The 19,808-nt window shown below is 35.7% G+C and overlaps 1 protein-coding gene across 5 annotated transcripts in view; it reads left to right on the top strand.

Moving 5' to 3' along the window:
* Ccdc85a (coiled-coil domain containing 85A) overlaps nt 1-18,502 on the top strand; it is a 209,102-nt gene extending 190,600 nt beyond the window's left edge. The window contains exons 4-7 of one of the 5 annotated variants that reach the window (XM_013113614.3): nt 6,333-6,467; nt 9,673-9,792; nt 12,828-12,926; nt 16,710-18,502. In XM_013113614.3, coding sequence (XP_012969068.1) covers nt 6,333-6,467; nt 9,673-9,792; nt 12,828-12,926; nt 16,710-16,799 — 444 coding nt within the window. In that variant the 3' untranslated portion in view covers nt 16,800-18,502. The remainder of the gene's footprint in view (nt 1-6,332; nt 6,468-9,672; nt 9,793-12,827; nt 12,927-16,709) is intronic. The other 4 variants (XM_013113616.3, XM_013113615.3, XM_005070356.4 and 1 more) reach the window with 4 other exon arrangements.
* Nucleotides 18,503-19,808: the final 1,306 nt, after the last annotated feature.

Here is a 19,808-nt window from a genome sequence, read left to right as displayed (position 1 = left end):
GCCAGTATTAACACTTGGCTAACAGTACTTTGGGAGTCCTAACATGTAGTAGGAATCCACTGACTGGAAGCAGTTACCAGTAAGACAAGCCTTCTGTGTATGTTCTGCCCACTGAGGAGATATTTGTGGAAACAGACTGAATGCCCCAGCTGTGTGTAAAGGAGACACTCATCTGTGCTATGTCCAGACCTCATTCTGATTTTTCTCTGCAGGTTGTAGAAAGCTTTGATCAGGTACATTATTTTTTTGTGTCAGAGTCTTTACTTTCATTTGTTGGTAATTTTCTTGTTTCCAATAGTGAGTGTGCTTAGAATATAGTGCAGAATGTTTGTCTTGTGTATCAAGGAAGCTCTCTTTTGTTTCATGATTCCCAAAAAGTACTGGAAATTTTATTTAATATGTCTGTTTTAAAGGTACTGCACCTTGCTATGTCTCTATGGCACACTGATCTTTGAACCACTGCCTTTTGTCTCTCTATTTAGTGTGTATTTTTTGTATACCATTGTTATATTAGGGTGTTCAGGCCACTTTTAATTTAAATCTATTTCTTAGGGTAATTTCCTGTTTATGGATGTTACTTAGATTTCATGAGGACTGAAGTATAACTACCTTGTTTCTAATGATTTCAAACTCTTAATATTTCTTCATATGCATCATCTGCTATGGAGTTTGAGTTAGTTATTTAGAGTTTCAATGCTAAAATACCACAATCAAAGCAGTTTAAACAAGGAATTGTCTATTTAGGCTCATGGTTGTATGGTAGGGGAGGCATGATGGCAGGTGGCTGGAGCAGGAAGCTGAGAGATCACATCTTGCTATACTGAGACAGTGAACTGGGAATGGGGTGTGGCTGTACACTCTTGTGACAGGCTTCCCCAGAAGACTGCAGACACCCCCTAAATGTCACCTCAGGGTAATCAAAGCAACAAAGCTTATGTAGTTTTCATACATAGTTCTCTTTCTCTAAAGCAGGCTTTCTTAACAAGTTGAGTGTTGTAGGTCTTTGTTCTGATGGGGATAAGACTCTGAGTTGTAAGATGTCTAGCAATATTTTAGAAGTCTATCAACTCAGTGACCATAGAAACTGCCTAGTTTTGACAGTGAAATGTGTGTAGACATTTTCCCGCAAAGACGTCTCCCTGGGGAAGGAAATTGCCCCTGGATGAGAGAGATAGTTTTATAAATAAAAACATGTGAAAGTAAATTGACACATTATAAAATGTGTTGACAACCAAATCACAAACATTCTTGATAATGAGAACAAACATAGAGCAGCTGTACGTGATAAGCAGTGATCTGAGAGATTGTTTAGGTAATTATTAGGCTCCTAAGTGCCATATAGTGTTCATAATTTGAACCTACTGTTTTCAACAAAAATTTATTGAAATAAATCGTTAAATGGTGTTTAATATTGTACCTAATAATTACCTAAAATGTTTAAATAAACAAATAATCTATATATGTATAGACTTATTTTTAACATATTTTCATTAATTCTTTCAGAATTTCAAATATATGCATACAATATAATTTGATCATATTTGTTTCCCATTCCTCCTCTGAACTCCTCCCAGATTCTCTCATTACACTCCTAACCAAGTTCCTTTTAGTTTTTGTTAATAACCCATTGAATTTAATTAATGCTGTAAGGCAATTCATGGAGGATGGTCTATCTATGATATACCACATTCCTAAAGAAAACTGGTTATCCCTACTGTATTAGTCATCAATTGTCAATATCTCTTTAGCTAGGGGCAGAGGCTCCTGAGTCCCTCCATCTTCATACTGGAATATTGATTGACTTGATCTTACAAGTCTTGTACAGGCAGTCCTAGCTTCAATGGGTCCCTGAGTCCATTGCTCCTGTCATGTCCAGAAGACACTGTTTCAATGACCTTGTCTGACAAAAGAAGGTTCTCTGATGAGAATGGAGGACTGCATTAATTTATGGGTATGGAGATATGTAATTATAGGACAATTTGGTGCTAGGTTCATTTAGAAAAATAATACTAATAGAGTCACCCCTGGGCCCTATTCTATTAGCTCCCTAACCATTGATTCCTGGCCGGATTTACAGTACCAGGCATTTGTTTTCTCCTGTGGAATGGGCCCTAAGTCCAATTAGAACATAGTTGGTTACACCCTTAACATTCCTGCCCCTGCTGAACCATTTGTGTACTTTACCAGGGTGGTCACTATTGCAACTGACAGTGTTCATATTTCAGCAAGACTGTTGACTTTCCTCTCCCAGAAGACTGTGGAGCACCTTCTGATACTATGAGAGCTAGCCAGCACTAAGGAAGCTTCCTTGTCAGTACAGCTTACTTTCTTCACATGCTGTCACTAATGTGTGGTGTCTTTAACAAATGTTGTACTACCAAGTTCTGGTGAGCAGCTAATAACAGTGGCAGTAGTCTGTATTGCTTTGAGGAATCTCTGAAAATCACCTGATCAACAACTTGAAGGGAGGTATAACAAACTTTTAATTAATTTTTTATAGATTTAAGAAGTAATTTTAGGTTTTCTTTGAATAAAAATATTTATATGTTGTCTTGAATGCAAAGCAGAGAGTATCACCATTACTAAGCCTATCTGTGGGAAGAAACCTTCCGGATAGTCTGCCAAGGTGATCCTCCAAGTCTGCCACCTAATCTGCACTTCTCTGTATGCAGCTGCAGTTCTGCAGTTCTCAGGAATGGAGAGTGGACAAAGAATGAGCAAAGCACTCCTTTGCCCTGTAACAATGAAGGGCTGATTACACTCCCCACCCTAAATCATGCTTGTGTTCTGATGACATGTGACACATTACATGATAGCTTGAACAAACTTTAGGACTTATAAAAAATTAAGTGTCTTTACTAGGAAACCATATTAACTGATCAATTGTTAGGCATCCATAGTTGATTTTCTATATTTATAGGAAGACTGTGTTATGTCCTAAATTCATTCTATATGCATGAGTGGGAAACCTGCGGATATATGACATTGCAATGTTATTTCACTCAGAAGTAAATATGTGTATATATGTACATATACGTATTTGTATATATTCTACTGTTATGTGTCTATTAATGCACATACCCCCACATACATGTATGTATTCAATAATAAGTCTTGTGGTAGTTCATGTTGCAGAATTACATAGTAGAATATAAAATTCTGGAATCAATATTGTTTTATAATTGCATTTTCCTTAATTATAATAAACCATTGGGGAAGATTTTGTGGGAGTTTTATTTTTAGGCAATTTTTCTGTATTATAGTGACTACAAATCAAATTCTGAATAATCATCTTTTGATATTTGTTTTTCATATAAGATAATAATAGATATCTTAAATAATTTTATGATTGCTATGAGGAACAATTAAACTATGGAGTGACTCAAATTTGACAAAATCATGATTGTAATAAGCTTAATTGCTTGATTTGAAAAATTGGTTTTTGTTTCCTTAGTTTACATGTGTAACCCATTAAGAAAAAAATAAGAAAAGAAAGGCTGTTATATGCTGTTATATTTTACAGAACCTTGTACATGTTCAGACAATGAGAGCTATTCACTAAAAGAGCCCTGCTGGAAGTTAAATGCCATGATGTGCTGCTTGAATGTTGGATTTATGTTTACGTATAGAGTTTGAAAGACACCAAACCTCTGCCCTCTCAAGTCCTGCGACCTTAAGCACTGATTTCAGCAACAGTCACATGTTGTGGCTGTGAGAATGGCTCCCACTTCTTCCTTTCCAAGTCAGTGTGGTAGATGTCTCCAGGTGAGACTGACTCATAAGGGCTAAGATACCTTTAGCTTAGATATGTGCTACTTTATGTTTTCCAATCTTTTTTACTGAGTCATTATTATTGGATTAGTCTATTAATCTTCTAATGAAAAGTTTTATTTTGCCCACATTTTGCTGGGAAGCCTGGTGTTGTAGTAGTGCACCCTGGACAGTCCCTTTTGTCTTCCTCTTAGGTCTTAATTTTCACTTCTCTTCTCTCACCAATTTCCAAAGCAGTTCATTTTCTACACTGTGCCCCTTTCAGAAATTTTGAGAGAATAAAAACAAATCACTATTGAAACTTCTGTTAAAACTTAAGAAGAGTGATTCTTAATTTGACTCTCACCCATTTTCTTTCCTGCTTTTAAGTATACATGATTCTTGTTGACTCACATCGCCAAACTATTCATAGGAATTAAAGAATACGTAGGTAATGAATATGTTTGTAAATTTCAGGAGTCATTTCAATTTAATAGTAGCCAAGTTATTGGAGGATAATTATTACTTTATGGGCAGCTGATGACCAGGGTTGGGTTTCCATTGCTGCCAGAAATAATTCCAGAGGTGGAGATACTGAAGATTTCTTCTGTTTTATGAAGTTGTCTTGAGAAAATTCTATGGTGAGCAACTGGAGAGCTGGCAAAAAGCTGAGACTCATTGTCGGTGTGAATGGAGATCAAAAGACAGTAGCTGTCCCGGAATGCATTTTTCCATGCACTTCAATTTTAAAACAAGTGTTGACATAAGTTAGCAAATCAAGACTCCTGATTCTCCAGAGGCACCTCATCACCAAGTGAGGAATTCTGTTGTGGATCTCATGGGTGAGGTAATATTTACATATAGTATAGGCATCAGAATTTGCCCTCACTACACATGAAGGGAGGACAAAAATAGGTTTAGTCCTATATAATTTTCTTACTTAAATAGATTTGGAAAATTTAAGGTATGAGAGATGCCTAAGTCAGGAAATCACCAAATCCAGATGACTTGTAAAAGTAACTATAAAATTTGCATTTATGATTAATGATCCTATCAGAAATAGAACTTATTAGTGTGGGTGGTAATATTAAAACTATCAGCCATCTTATGCATTCTGTAATATAATTATTTTGATAATCAAATAGGTTAGATATCTACATATGAGATAACTGACAAAAGAATGATTTCCTCATCGGTATTGCATGCTGACATGATCACTGATTCTGGCACACATGTAGAATTTTCTATTTCATATGAAGAACAGAATATTGTGAATTGACCTGTATCCCTGGAGGTGACTTCACAGACAGTCTGGGTTTGGGACTATCTACTGCTATAAATAACTGACCTTTGACTTAAGACCATGGTATAATTTTCCTGTCTTGCTCCACAAACTTGCAATGAAAACGACACCAAAGCAACAATTCCAGGAAATAGATACGAAAACTAAACTACTTTTAAAAAATGTCCTTTACTTTTAAGATTACAATTACATCATCTCCCTCTTCCCCCTTTTCTGTTCAAGCCCTCTCATATACTCCTTGTTTGCTTTCAAATTCATGGTCTCTTTTTCATTAGTTTCTGTTATATGCACATATGTATATACATATATGTTTCTAAATATCACATGCTCAGCCTGTACAGTGTTACTCATATGTATGTTTTCAGGTATTAGAAGACCAATTGGTGGTCTAATAGACAGGCAAAGTGCATGGGGGAAAGACCATGAGATCTCAGCTCTACACAAGAGAACTAAAGCATTTTCTTCTCAGTTTCAGTCTCTCAGAATTAACCTCCACATGTCTGCACTGGGACTGTTGGCCATTGTGTGGGAGGGGTGTTTTATTGTTTGCCTTTGGCACATAGTAGCTTTAGAAAGAAAATGACAACTTGTTCTCATAAGTTCATTCACTTCTGACAATTTTTAAAGACTTGCACATGTTTGTCATGAAGAAAAACTGAAATTTCAGGAAACTTATTTTAGAATTTTCTTTTTTGTTAATTTATATTATTCCTGCTACCAATTAGTGTAGAAATTTGAACACTGACTAACTAATAGAAATTTGGCATATAAAAGTTATTTTAATATCTTTTAGAACTTTATATTTTTTCCTCTACAGCATTTTATGTTGAGAATTTGACACATCATCAGTTAAATTTCCAATCTGTATTTATTACCGAAAGTGAATATTGCTTCAAATTACATTATTAGTTATTTCTGTTAAATTGAGAAGTTCCACAGTTTATAGATCTACGAGATCTGTGATAATTTTGTTCCTAATAGGTTAATCTGTGAAATGACAGCATTAAATATCTTTAAGTTCTTTTCTTTAATTTTGCCTTCATCATCTCCTATTGATAGTGTGAGGGTGCAATTGTTATTGCATATAAGTCATCACTATTGCCTCCAGCATACACCTCTGACTGTCATGCTGAACTTCCACCAGATACAGGTGCATGCTACAGCTTGCCATTGTGCTCATTGTAGTTCATCTCATTAAGATTCTTATTCTGCTTGCTTTCTTGAGTCTTGGGAAACAGTATTTTTCTGAGTGATTGTACCATATTGTTCCAAATATAAGGCCACCCAGAATAGAAGTCAACCTCCAACTAGAAACAGCTCAAATATGGAGAAAGGCTGGGGGCCCAGAGCCCGGCGGGTCTTGCAGTGGTGGCAAGGGTGCCGAGGAATAGGAAGATGCCTGCCCTCTCTCCCGGTGAGTGAAGATGAGCCAGCTGTCTGCATTTGCTTATGTATAACCAGATGGCCTCTGTTGCTAGAGGAATTGCTATAGTTGGGGAGGTGGGTAGAAGATATCTGTATACATGGAGGAAGATGACTGTATGGGGAGGGACAAGGAGGGCAGGAGTGGAATTTTTACCTCTTACCCATTTATTAGTTTATTCTGAACCAAGGGTCAAGGTTGAGCAAGTCAAACTATGCAAGAGGACAAAAATACCTCCAGGAAAGGAAATGTAAAGTCCTTTTGAACTATCCCTTGCCCATGGACTGGTAACTGGAGACTTTTGCATATTATATGTGTTCACATGTGGCTTGAACACTAACAACTCAAGATGGAAATAATAGTTCAAAGTTTATTAGGGTTTTCCACTTTTAAATTCCTTGTCTTCAGAGCCATCCCAGTACAGTTTAAATAAGAGGCCTTAATCTTATTGAAACAAGCTCCAAGAGACTATTAGCATTATTTGTTGTACTGTATTCTACTCAGTAGCACATTAAAAACTAGTTTAGCCAAAATGTATAAGTCAACTGAGAGTACACACTGAATAAGTCTAGGTAATTCTCCAAATATCCTCACAACCATTTAGATAGCTGAACTTCTACTGTGTTTCAGGAAGCAGAGTGAGCTGCTCGATTCTGGTATTACAATCTAGAAAGCCACTTAGTATATTTGTATTAAATGTTACAATGTATTGGTCACTTTGGGGCCTCCCAAATAGAAAGATATAACACACACACACACACACACACACACACACACACACACACACACACACTGTATTTGGGAGAGGAGAGGAGAGAGAGGGAGAAAGAGAGAAAGAGAGAGAGAGAGAGAGAGAGAGAGCACTTGATCTATGGCTGATTACTAGTTTATGCTCTCAAAGCTAATTTAAAGTTTTGAAAGATAATACATTTTCTCCTAATAAATGCTTCAAGTCAAATCTTACTGTAATCACCTTTTAAAAGAAACTAATAAACCAGGCTGTGGTAGGCCACGCCTTTAACTCCAGCACTCAGGTGGCAGAGACAGGTGAATTTCTGTGAGTTTGAGCTCAGCCTGGTCTAGAGAATGAGTTCCAGGATAACCAGGGATGTTACACAGAGAAACCCTGTCTCAAAAAACAAAACAAAACAAAAAAAACCAACAGTGACTACAAAAGGAAACTAATAAAACTTGTTTGTTTCTTAGTAGCTATGATCAGCATAGGGCTCTCTCTAAATTCAAGCAATCCCAATTAGCTAAGAGCATTATAATCAAAGACAGTGTTAATGCTGATTTTCAAGTCTTTGTTAAGCCAAAACATTTTTAAAAACAGAGGATCCATGCCCAAGCAAATCATGCTGTTACTAATGTGTCTGACTTCCGGCTAAATGTGGAAAGAGAAGCCTTAAAGATAAACTGTGCATAGAAGGGTTAAGAAAGGAAATGGCAGGATGGTCACCCAAAATGGGAATCTTTGTTGTCTTGTGTCTGAGATCACCAAGCAGAAAAAAAATGGCATAGTAATACACTGTTCTATATGGTAGGTGATCTGAATGCAGACACCCTAAGCAAGGTTTTCTGAAAGAGTTCCTAGAATTTTACCAGCAGGGGAAGAGAACTGCAGAGGAATGTTGCCACTCAGGAAGGGAGAGTTTCCTTGTCACTTATTCAGTTTGGAATCACTTACTCTAAAGAGAAAAATTGTATACAGTTTAGGGCCTAGGTAGGTCTGTTTTCTAACTATCATTAAGTCTCAGATAATTGCCTTGTTATTATTCATGTTAATGTTATTATGTTTGATTTAAGTTACAAACTCAAAAAGGAAAACAATAATTTAATTTTCAAAAGGGCTGAGGGGTGTTTTATTTTATCACTGGCTTTTAATGTAAGACTTTGTAGCAATGAAGGAGAGAAGCTAAAGAAGTATAACAATGTCTCATTGAGCTGCTTCCTCTTCCTGGTGGTTAGATTGGGTGGGTAGCAGAAGCAGTGGGATTGCACAGTTCTTGCTGAGAGTAACGTGGAGCCTTGCAGGGTATGGGAAGAAATTGTAACAACAAACGAAGGGACACAATATTCCAAATTTTAGTGGTTGTTACATTTTATGTGAAAACATTGGGTTCATACGGCCTGTAACTGTGACTGTTGCTCTGTGCAATTAATCTACCTTCCACTCCCTAGAACTTCACACCATGGATAATTTCCTGTAGCTGTTGTAATTGAATGTTCTGAAACACTGTTGACTCTCCCTTTATGAATTTGCAATGCAGCTTCAGTGGTTCCTACTTCTTAGGAAAATTACCTTAAAAGGACCAACTTAGTGGTCACTGATTAATCTATTATTTATGGATAAATCTGTAGTTTTTGGATGAACAGAAATGAAAATTCCTCAGGTCCCTTAAGAATGAAATTATAAAAAACAGGTTTGGGAATTTCCCCTTGCTACTTTTCTAGAAGATAATTTCTGCTTGCTTTTTCCTTGTTGATCCATTAGTCTTTCCTCAATCAATATTCAGAAAACCTGCAGACCCCTGAGAGGAGTTCCCAGGTGACTATGGTTCACACAGTTTTAATTAATCATTTCTCACCTACTGAGTAGAAGAATCATTAATTAACATTTGTGTAACTTGTATCTATTTTGGCTTTTTCATTTTAATGAAGGCTATGAAATGAATACTTGTTCGAGGAAATGTTGAACTGAGCTTCTTTTTAAATGTTACATTATAATAGGTCTTTCCCTCAACAAAGGTTTTATTAGAGACACAGTTTGTCCAGTGCAACAGTGTGATGTGCTAGTGTTTTACTGAGACATATGGAGTATGACATTTGACCTGCTAAGCAAATGTGTTTCACGCAGCTATGGAGTAACTCATGAATTCCTTGATCTTCAGGTCTTTAGGTTTTAAATCAGTCTTTAAATGTTCTTAATGGCTGTTGGTTGGGGTTTTCCACTCTGGTAATCTGGAGATGGTATACAGATGCTTATAGGGATGCCTCTGGTTTTCACCATCATTCAAGCAGCAATTGTATTTTTATGAATAGATTGAGTATATATTAAGATAGGCTAAGAAAATTGAGGGGGGTTATAGAAAAATAATACAAATGGATGTTGCTCATTTGGTGCTAAGACTGCATATTTAATGGCATCTGTAAACGACTTTTGTTTTAATAACAAAGTTGTTGATTTTCTACTAAGGGTTCTTTTAGGTTGTCATCAGGGGCTGATGGGAGTAACAGTTCACCCAACTCTCCAGCTAGCTTCAGTGGACATACCACACCTTCTCAGCAACCTGAACCTGTGGTACATTCTCTTAAGGTAACCAACTGTGTGCAACCATTTCTCCAGAATCTCAGTTGTGTCGTGGCTTGTTTGCTGTAGTCTGGCAGTCCTCAGTCTTGCTGTAACCATAGATACTTTACTTTTAACTCTTTTGTTGGTGTAACTTTTTAATCTCTGTGGTTTTAATTTGTGAACTGACAATGAACTTGAGTGTTTAAGGTTAAATATCTACTTTTGCTATTAAGTTTGAGTAATGTGATTCATTTCTATCTGCATTGAAGTGAAGTCTCTTGTGCATGCATACCCATGTGAAAAATAGTGTTACAGGTTTTATATGTGCAATGCTTATTGTATAGATGTCACCACATGTACAGTATTAGTAAGATTGTTGAAGTAAGGAAGACAGTTGAAGATATTACATGATTATTATTCAATTGTTATTGAAATGAACTTCAACCTACTTTTTCTTCTATTAAGTCAAAATTAAGTCTTCAAATCCCAGTTACTGTTTCTTTATAAGCACATAAGAAAAAAAAAACAGATGGCCATTTGCTTTGATTTTACTTCAGATTCTATGGTGACTTAATGAAAATTTAGAAAAATTAATCATTTATTTCTTTAACTAATGACATTTCTAGCAAATAAAATTGATAAGCATTATAATTAAAATCAGCATTAAATAATTTAAATGTTTACCTAAGATTATAAATTATTTATGCAGACAATAAATTAACCTAAGAACTAAGATAATTTCTAAGCATGAAATGCTGTCCTTTAGATAGGTTTATGACTTTGAACAGTTTTAACCAACCCTACATGAGCCATAATGCAGATAGAGGGCTTAAGGTCAACTTTTGGCATACAAGTTTTCTTACTTTCCTTAAAAGTATTTCACTTTATGACTTACTAACAGACTGAAGTTGCCCTGTTTTAGAGTGTGACATATCTTCTGTAGTAAAACTTATATGCAGTTAAATTTATGAGAACCTCAAAGAAGCACTTTGATTTTGGTGATTTAACTTGAACAGGAGATTTAACTCTTAGGATATTTGGCTTTGGCTCGTAGAAATGAATATGCATTTCTCAAACATGTACTATTGAGGACAAAAACAAGTAAGAGAGCCACGCTGGCTCTTCTGTCTTAGGAGAATACATGACAAGCAATAGAGTGGAAAAGGTGTAAAGTCACAGCAAGCATTTAGGGGCCTGCCCTGCCTTTGACAGGTGCTGACTTATTGACTGATGAGGACTTTCCTCCTGGTTGAGCTTTATTGTGAATCAGGCACTGAGCCTCTGAAAGCTTTTTAGAAATGGAAAAGGCCCACACATCAGCTTCAGTTTTACAGCAGTTCAGTTTTAGCACAAAATCCAAAGCAATACCTTGCCCTGCTGTACAAACTTTTTGAAATCCATTTCAGCCTGCTGTCTTGCTGAACGTCGAATTTAACATTTTAATCCATTGCACATAGTGGTCCACGCCGATATCTTCTAATCTTTTCAGTGCAACTCTAACTGTGACATCAAAAGACAGAAGGGCAAACAAGAGACCCTCAATTTCCTATGAAATGATTCTCTAATTTCCATGGAGAACGTCTCAAGTGAGGGCTGGCTTATCAGGAGACATGCGCAGGGATCTTTAGAAGATCTGAACTATCCAATGGTGCTCACTGCTGGAACTTCCCATCAAGAGAAGTGAGAGGCAGACATACCTTGGAAGTGCCTCATTACATCAGTTTGCAAAATAATGCTGGCATAGAATAATGGCTTAGTCTCTCCCTTTTGATACATTTGAAAGAAAACACAAAGCTTCTATAAACACTGGGCATACTTTGTTGGGAAAACATTGTAAAACCAGTGATAAAAGCTAGTACATTTTAATAAAAGTGTATTTCTCTAGCACCAAAGTATGATTGTTATTAATTGGCGCTTAATTTAGTAGACTAACTGCTTTGAAGTATACACTATTTTGAGTTGCATTACAAATTAAATTTGTAGGCAGATATTCAAGGGGATCTTTGAAGAGTCATTGAATTCATCCCAGTATTCAAAGAATAGTTATGAGGCTGATGCCAAGACTTAAAGAAAATGTTGGTATCAGTATGGTGATAATGGGGAGGACTTTTATACAAGATTAAACTTAGTCTCAGTGTTTAGGAACTTGACATAGAGACCCTAATTATTCATTGGTACTAGTTATTTAGACACACTGATATGGCCTTCTAGACCATGATAACAATAGAAACAAGCTATTCTGTAAGTCACAGTTCCGTGTGGATGCTCTAGAATAAGGGATAGTTTTATGCTGCATCAAAGCTTTGACGTGTTTTCTGCTACAACAGTGACAACCATCACCCTTCTGTACCACAGGCTGTTACCACATGAAAATGTTGACATTTTGAAAGTAATATATTTAGCCTATTTAGGGACAGCTTAGAGAAGTAGAAACATAGGCCAATAAGCCTGATTAAAAGACAGTAATAACACACTTTGCTAAAATGAAAAAAAAAACATTGGAAGTTCTGCTTGAACATTTTCACTGTAAAGAGGTATTTCTCTTCAAGATTCATCCCCACATTCCTTTCTTAGGCACTAGTGCAGACAAGAACTCTGAACTCACAGTCTTCATCTGCATTCTCATTTCCATATACTTTTGGAGCCATTTTTTTCTATAGGCGTTGTCTATATCACTTGGACCATTTGGTATACAATTAATTTTATTCATTCTTTCATTGAACCAAGTGTTATTAAGTATACCCCAACTGATTTGCACTGTTAGATATCTTAATGACTAAACTAACTGCACCTAATTTTTTTAAACATTAATGAATTCAATTGAGTATTAGTGACACTGCTTTTAATGGCCACTTGAAAAAAATCAACAAAATTCATTCCAGGTTTCAGACAAGACAACTAACTATTTAAAAAAAGATTTTGCTATATATTAATCCATGATATATGCAGACATGAAAAAAAACCTTAACATTTGACAAAGTAGAGGTCCTTGATGTTGTTATCATAAACTAACAGATTTTTCCCATGTGAAATTTGCTTTTCTTTTTCAACAAATCCAGGTCTTGGATGTTCAGGAAACTATAGATCGTCAACAGGGTAAAGAGTATGACCATGACCTTAGTGAGACAGAAAAAGCTATAGTCAGAGAAATGTGCAATGTAAGTCTGATGTGCTTGATTGTGTATTCTGTGTTGACAGCCTCATCAAAGCTTACTTATTCCTTTAAGAATATCTACTTTGAAAATTGCTGACCAAATGTCTTTACATTTTTACATGAAAATAAAACAATTACCCTTGTTTTTATTTTCACTTTGTTTTATTAAAAGTATATTCACACAGTCATGCTAAAAGCCACCAAGACCAGTGGGTTTGGCACTATGGTGCTTGCCCACTACATGCAAAGCCCTGGGTATGATCAGAAATGATCAGTCAGTTCTGCATTCCAGAATGACCTATGAACATGTTTAAGTATTGAATTTCAGACATTTAAAAAAGAATAAAAACTTACGATAAACAACCCCACAAAAATCAATTGCTTTGCTACATAACATTTACTTGGTTCACAGATGAGATATGCACCCTTTATATCATACTAAGTACTCTCTTCACCTTCCATATCCAACTAAAACTTAGACCCTGATAAGGCAAGATAGTTGTACCAATGGGACCGACGTTAGAGAACTCAGTAAAATCTTGACAAAGTAATTGTTAATTGTCATATTGTTTAATCAAGAATACAGCTTTGAAGAACTAAATGTATTATTGTACAACAATGCATTTGTTAATATAAGAAGTCAAGGTTGAGTCCTAATTTTAGTTGACTTTGTATTGTTGTGCTTTTATCTTCATATTGTATGCTTAAATCATAGAACAGCAAACTTGTTTAGAAATCCCTCTAGCCTTACGTATATTGAGCTTACATATTCTCAGATCTGGTTCCCCACATGAAGACATTTCTGGAATCCAGTAAATGATCTTTAAGTCCCATGGGCATTTTATATGAGTTGGAGTGAGAATTTCCAAACCTCGTGCTTGCCTGTGTTGTGGTTGCTTTTGTTTTGCAATCCTTTCTAAGCACCTTTCATTGCTGCATATCTTTTGTTTGGTTTTAAATGATTGTGGTTCCTACATACCATTTCCTAAATGCACTACTGTTCATCTGCTGTAGATTTTCAAATTGTACTTAAGATCTTGAATATTTAACTTAGGAATTTACACTTTTGACATAAGCCTGGGGATCCTGGTGCTTTTCATCTATTGACTGTCAAAACTGAAATAAAATTCAGTTGATGAAAAATTTAGTACTGGGAGAGAAGCACAGAAACTATCCTTGGCAGCTGCATAGGAGTGAGAGGAGCTCCCTAATTAGATTTCTCTATTTATCATCAGTTACAGGTTACTTGGATGTGATACCTTGGCCTAGAGTGCAATCACTCACATTGTATGTTTGAATGGACTAAGACCCAGAAATGAAGTTTCTTGCTCAAACTGACTAGTGAGGTCAATGTTTTAGCCAGATCTCCTTTGAGGACCAGGTATTTTTAGCATTCACCATAAAGAATGAAAACACTGTATCTTACAGATAGAAAATAACTTGTCCAGTATGCTTAATACCAGATTGGCTTTTGCCATCACTCCCCTTTCCTTCCCTCCCTTCCTTGTGAAAACTTCCTGAACACATTTTGGGATAATGATTAGTTCTTGTTGATTTTTTTGTTTTCTTTAAAAGGACGCTATAGTCTCATGATATTTTAACTACACATGCTTTTAACCCCAAACTCACCCTTCTTATTTATTTTTAAAGTCCCTCTAGTGTATCTTTTTCTAACTGTCCGTGTTTGTCTTTGATCCCCATATTACAAAGGGAGAATGGAAAGTAAACCTTAGCTCTGATTCTTAAACACTCTCTTGGAAACAATTTAAAATAGTACCTGTGGCACCTTTACAAATTGTATGGTCATCAGCTGTTACTCAGAGAAACCCTGTTTCAAAACAGCAACAAAAAATAAAAAAACTACATGGTCATCAAAGTTACATTGTAAATACTGGAGAATAAATATAAGAAGACATTAAAGGGTAGGTAATAAAGAAAGAAGATTGTAAGGCAGTTTCATACATAATTTTCCTGGAAGATGGGTAACAAAGATTACAAAGACCTCCCAATTAAGGATCTATAAAGTTTTATAATGTCACAGAATTACATGTGATATTATAAGCTTAATAGGTCTCTGGAAGAAGTCAAGGTAATGGTAATTTTATCAGTTTCTGATATTCCTCCTGGATGTAAGTGGGTGACATCAATTTACCAAAAAGATAATCATCCATAGACCATCACATTGTTTGGTGAATAGTTAGTTGGTTCTCTTCTAAGGATAGTATTCTGCCTCTGAGAACCATAAACATCATCTTTAGTAACCTTGTAAATGAGGTTTGTCTGAAATCTTCCAATGACAATTGAGATACTAGGTCATCTCAGTCATACTCTCGTACAGAAAGCACCATTCTGCTTTTTATCCATACAGTAACCCCTTAGGGTCATTGCTTTATTCCAGAGTTCTGCCTTAGGTAGGAATTTCCTTTCACCTCATTCTAATACCTGGGTGTGGCCCATTGTATTCCACAATTCAGTACTAAAGATGAGTTACACTTTTTAGTTGTAACAGCCAGTGTTTTTATGTCTATAGTTACTGTGATCTTCATATCCCTTGCTTCTAAACTGGACATTCAAAAACATTCTTGCTGGAAATGCATGATATTTTTGAGATGCTCTTGACTTCCTGTGTATAGCTGAAGCCATCCTTGCTGTGAAATTCTATTCCTGGTATTTAAAGGCCATAACTAAAATTTCCCTTGAGTGTAATAGGCTGTTTTCCCATGCAGTGATGGCTGTCTTAGTTCCACAGTCATGAAAATGAAGAAAGGCAGAACTGTCTGTGTAGCATTGCAAATGGTAGTTGGTGTCCCTGGTGAATCTACTTCTAATTAAAAGCAAAATAAAAAGAAATAGTCCCTCTCTCAGTAGTTAAAAAACTAGGCTTTTTTTGTTCATGTTAGAGTACTGTAAATTTATATGAAATTTATCAGTCTGACAGTCCTCAGAGTGAATATTCTAGGGACATTATGGTTGTTCTACTGCATGAGAGCATACATGTACTTATTCTAGTTAGTGCTTGTACACTGAAATTTCTGGTGAACTCAGTAACTTTATAATCATCTAATTCTTAATTTTACCCATTTTCTAATATCCATCCAAAATGGTCCATTCTTTAATAGGGTGGAATTGTATTTCTTTCAGTACTTTTGGAATTTCCTTAAGCCCATGTTTAGTTGTTTTCTGTTGTGGAAATATGAGAGAGTTCTCCAGTAGCTCATTAGCTGAACTAATGACTACTGCATATCCTACTATGCAAAGATCAAGAAACTAAGATTAGAAGATTAGGACTTGTAGCTCAAGGATGCAACTTCACTTTTCTACATGAATTAGACATTTTGTGTATTTTGTTATAGATTTCTGCTATAGGAGCCAGTATGCTCTTTTAAACAACGGCTCTTTATTTTAGATGTACATTAAAATCACTTTTAGAATGTTAGATAAAAATACAGATATCAGTGCTCCTCTCTACCAGCATCCTCAGAATTTCTGCATGTGGGAATTGTTGTTAATCAGAGTTGAGGGCGACTTGGGGAACTGGAGGAGGTTTCAAGTCCTGCTATAGTATCAGCTCTGGTTGCTGGAATGTGAGGTGTGGCATCCTGGCTCCAGAGAAGTTCTTGAGTTTTAGAAACTGTCATCATCCTGTGTTTGAACCCATCCATGTTTGAACCCATCCATGTGGAGTTTGTCTTGTCTTATCTTTGGACTTCTCACAGTTCCCTGAAACTCACGCATCTGTGTCTCCTAGACAACATGTAAGATGCTTACTTCTTCTTTTTCTTTTAAGGTTGTATGGAGGAAACTTGGAGATGCTGCAGGCTCGTGTCCTGGAATTAGGCAACATTTGTCAGGAAATCAGTACAAAGGGCCCATGTGAGAAGCACTGCCTTCAAACATGAAATCACCACTACCAGAAAATAAAGAAAAGAAGAAAAAGAAAAGAGTTGATTCCTACAAAATGGGACTCATGGCATCACATGGAGTGATTGTACATTGCACATACCTCCCCTCTAAACCCTTCAGTGCAACTTCCCCCATAAAGCTAATATGCGCTATACTTACCACTTTAGTGTTCACAGAGTCTCAAGGTAGCTTTGGAAAATCATCGTATTAGTATTAGTGTTTACACGACAGCTGAAATGTTTTCAAGTCTCCACATCTATTATTGACACATTGAGTAATCTGCATGGTTGGATGAATCCAGTAGAGCCTCTGTGGCTTTAATAGAGGTGGTTCATTGTATGTAATGGTGGGGACTTTCTACTGTGTGGAAGATATGAGGCATTTTCCAGCATACAAGACTAGGTTGGGAAACTCCCTCCTATGGTCCAGTTGAGGAAAGATTACTTCCTAATGCATAATTAGTTGGATACAAGATAACAGTTGATTTCTGTTTTGAACTCTGAGGTGCTAAAAATATCACAAGTTCTTTAACCAGCTAGAAAGGTAGCAGGGATTTTTAGAGTGTTTATCAGAGTATCATTTTTTTCAATTGGTCAAGATAAACATTTTAATTTTAATGAGTTGTTTATAGAGGCATGTCTTTGGGCATACAACCCTCCATATATATTCAGCAGACCAATGTCAACTAACAAGGAAACAAACATAACTTTTCTAAGTGTTTTGAGCTGTGAGATTGTCTATTTCTACAATTTAGTTTCTAGACATGCTGTATACTTAATAAACTTTATGTAAAATTAAAAATATTGCACTGCACTTACAAAACAAAAGCTTTCTTTGCCTATTTACTGCAGCTATCCAATGTTTTATGAAATTAACGCATGTCCATTATTGAGGCTAAAAGCTCTGCTCAAATTGCTTGAGGTGTCCTAGCTTTGCTTAGGTTTCTTATTTTTGGTATAGTTATATAATATTAGAATGTGTGTACTGGAAATGATGTGATAGGTATTTGTGTTTATTTAAATGCAATGATAGATTCTTGTATGAATGTGCAAGAGGCCTGTGACAGAATGCTGTTTTTACTATAGTTTAAGATTACAAAAGTAGGGATTCAACAATTCCTGGGTATCTTCTAAACTTAAAATTTGATTCACAGTCTATATTCTCTGTTGTTATTAAATGGTCTTATTGTATAGCATATTAATAGTTATTGGCAGGAGGATGAGACAGAATTTTGTTATAGTAAAAAAAGTGTAATTATTGATTTTAAAAACTGCCCTCTGAAATACTTTTCTAAAATATTTTTCTGAAAATACTTACAAATTTATTTAATATAGAAGGATATTTCCAATTACCATATCTGAGTTATAATGTAAGACTCCTTCTTTAAAATGTCATGTGATTAGTGTTTAAGAGAAAATTGTTTGCTATGTATATATTTTCTCTCATAGAAGCATCCTTCAATTGTTGTATTCCTACAATCTGAAGACATTTAAACAAGTTTTGTGCTTGCAGCAGAGCCTGCAGTAGCAGCTACAAAGGACATTGGTCTTTTGACAAAAGACTTGTGTAAATTTTGATACTGTATTAAAACTATTTTTTTAAAGTTCCACATAAAATTGAGTATTAAGTATATGTGTTCATCTTATCAATAGTAATAAATTATATAATCTCACAGTATTTTTGTCTGTTTTGAAACAGTTTTCTTTAATGGAGTAGATTTCTAATCATCGTCTCCTTTATGTGATCATGATAAATAATAGTAAGGTAGAGGATTAAATATGGAATAAATGCATATATTTTAATATGCCTACAAGGGACTTAATAGTCAAAGACATCTTAATTTACACCCTTGTCTATTACAGTGTCTAGGATGACTACTTAGTGACAGTTGAAGTTTTGTAGTAAAATTATCACTCTTTAAATTTATATTGGGAAGGGAAATACTAAAATATATTTTTAAATAATTAAAATTATTTCACATATCTGGGAAAATGTACAATATTATACAAGACTTCTCCAAAGTTGTTAATAAGATGGCAAAATAAGGCTTCCTAACCTGAGCATTATCCCAGGTTTAAATAGCAGAGTACATTGATCACGAGTAGCACTTATAGGATCACTTTTAAAAATTTGCTGTCTAATCATTCCTTCAACAAAGTCAATTTACATATCTTGACAGTACTTTCAGCTGCACTGAGGCTGATAGATTGACAATCACAACCTAACTTTTAATGAATGCATTTCTCATTTTTAGCACATGCTTAAAGCTCTGTAGAAATTCACATCATCTCATGTGACAGTCCAAGAGTTTAATTGGTATGATTGCCCCTTAGTCTAGTGAGCACTTAGTAAATGCCTAACACTGCCATATAGTTTGGGTTCTCAACTTATGGTTCTTAGGATTTTTCAAGACATGCAGGAATGAATACATCTCAGGTGTCAGCAGGGGTTTCCTTCATCCTGAATACCTAAAATAAGACTGTCTCAAACATCCATTTTACTTGATCTGAAGAAAGAGCTCCTGAGTGCCTTCCATTAATTCTTAGATTCTGCATACTGTAGTAATCTTATTGTGGCAGCATCCTCCCTTAACCTAGTAGAGAAACTAGCAAATCTGGCGTTTACTCCTGTAAAACTACCTGCAAGCTAGCTTTTCTCTTCTTTTTCTTTTTTTGTTTTGTTTTTTTTTCTTTTTTGATTTGTTTTTGTTTTTTGAGACAGGGTTTCTCTGTATTGTTTTGGAGGCTGTCCTGGAACTAGCTTTGTAGACCAAGCTGTCCTCGAACTTACAGAGATCAGCCTGTCTCTGCCTCCGAGTACTGGGATTAAGGGCATGAGCCACCAACGCCCAGCTTGCAAGCTAGCTTTTGAAAGTAGATCACCAATAAGATCAAGACAACTATGAGGAAATTGCATGTTGACTTCTAAAGAATCAAAACTTTTCCACTATATTTAAGACAGCACATTAGGCTGAAAATTAGGA

This window comes from Mesocricetus auratus, unplaced genomic scaffold, assembly GCF_017639785.1.
Source record: "Mesocricetus auratus isolate SY011 unplaced genomic scaffold, BCM_Maur_2.0 Super-Scaffold_100029, whole genome shotgun sequence".
NCBI classification, from domain to species: Eukaryota; Metazoa; Chordata; class Mammalia; order Rodentia; family Cricetidae; genus Mesocricetus; species Mesocricetus auratus.
The sequence above is the reverse complement of the archived record's forward strand: the minus strand, read 5'-3'. Positions and strand labels throughout refer to the sequence as shown.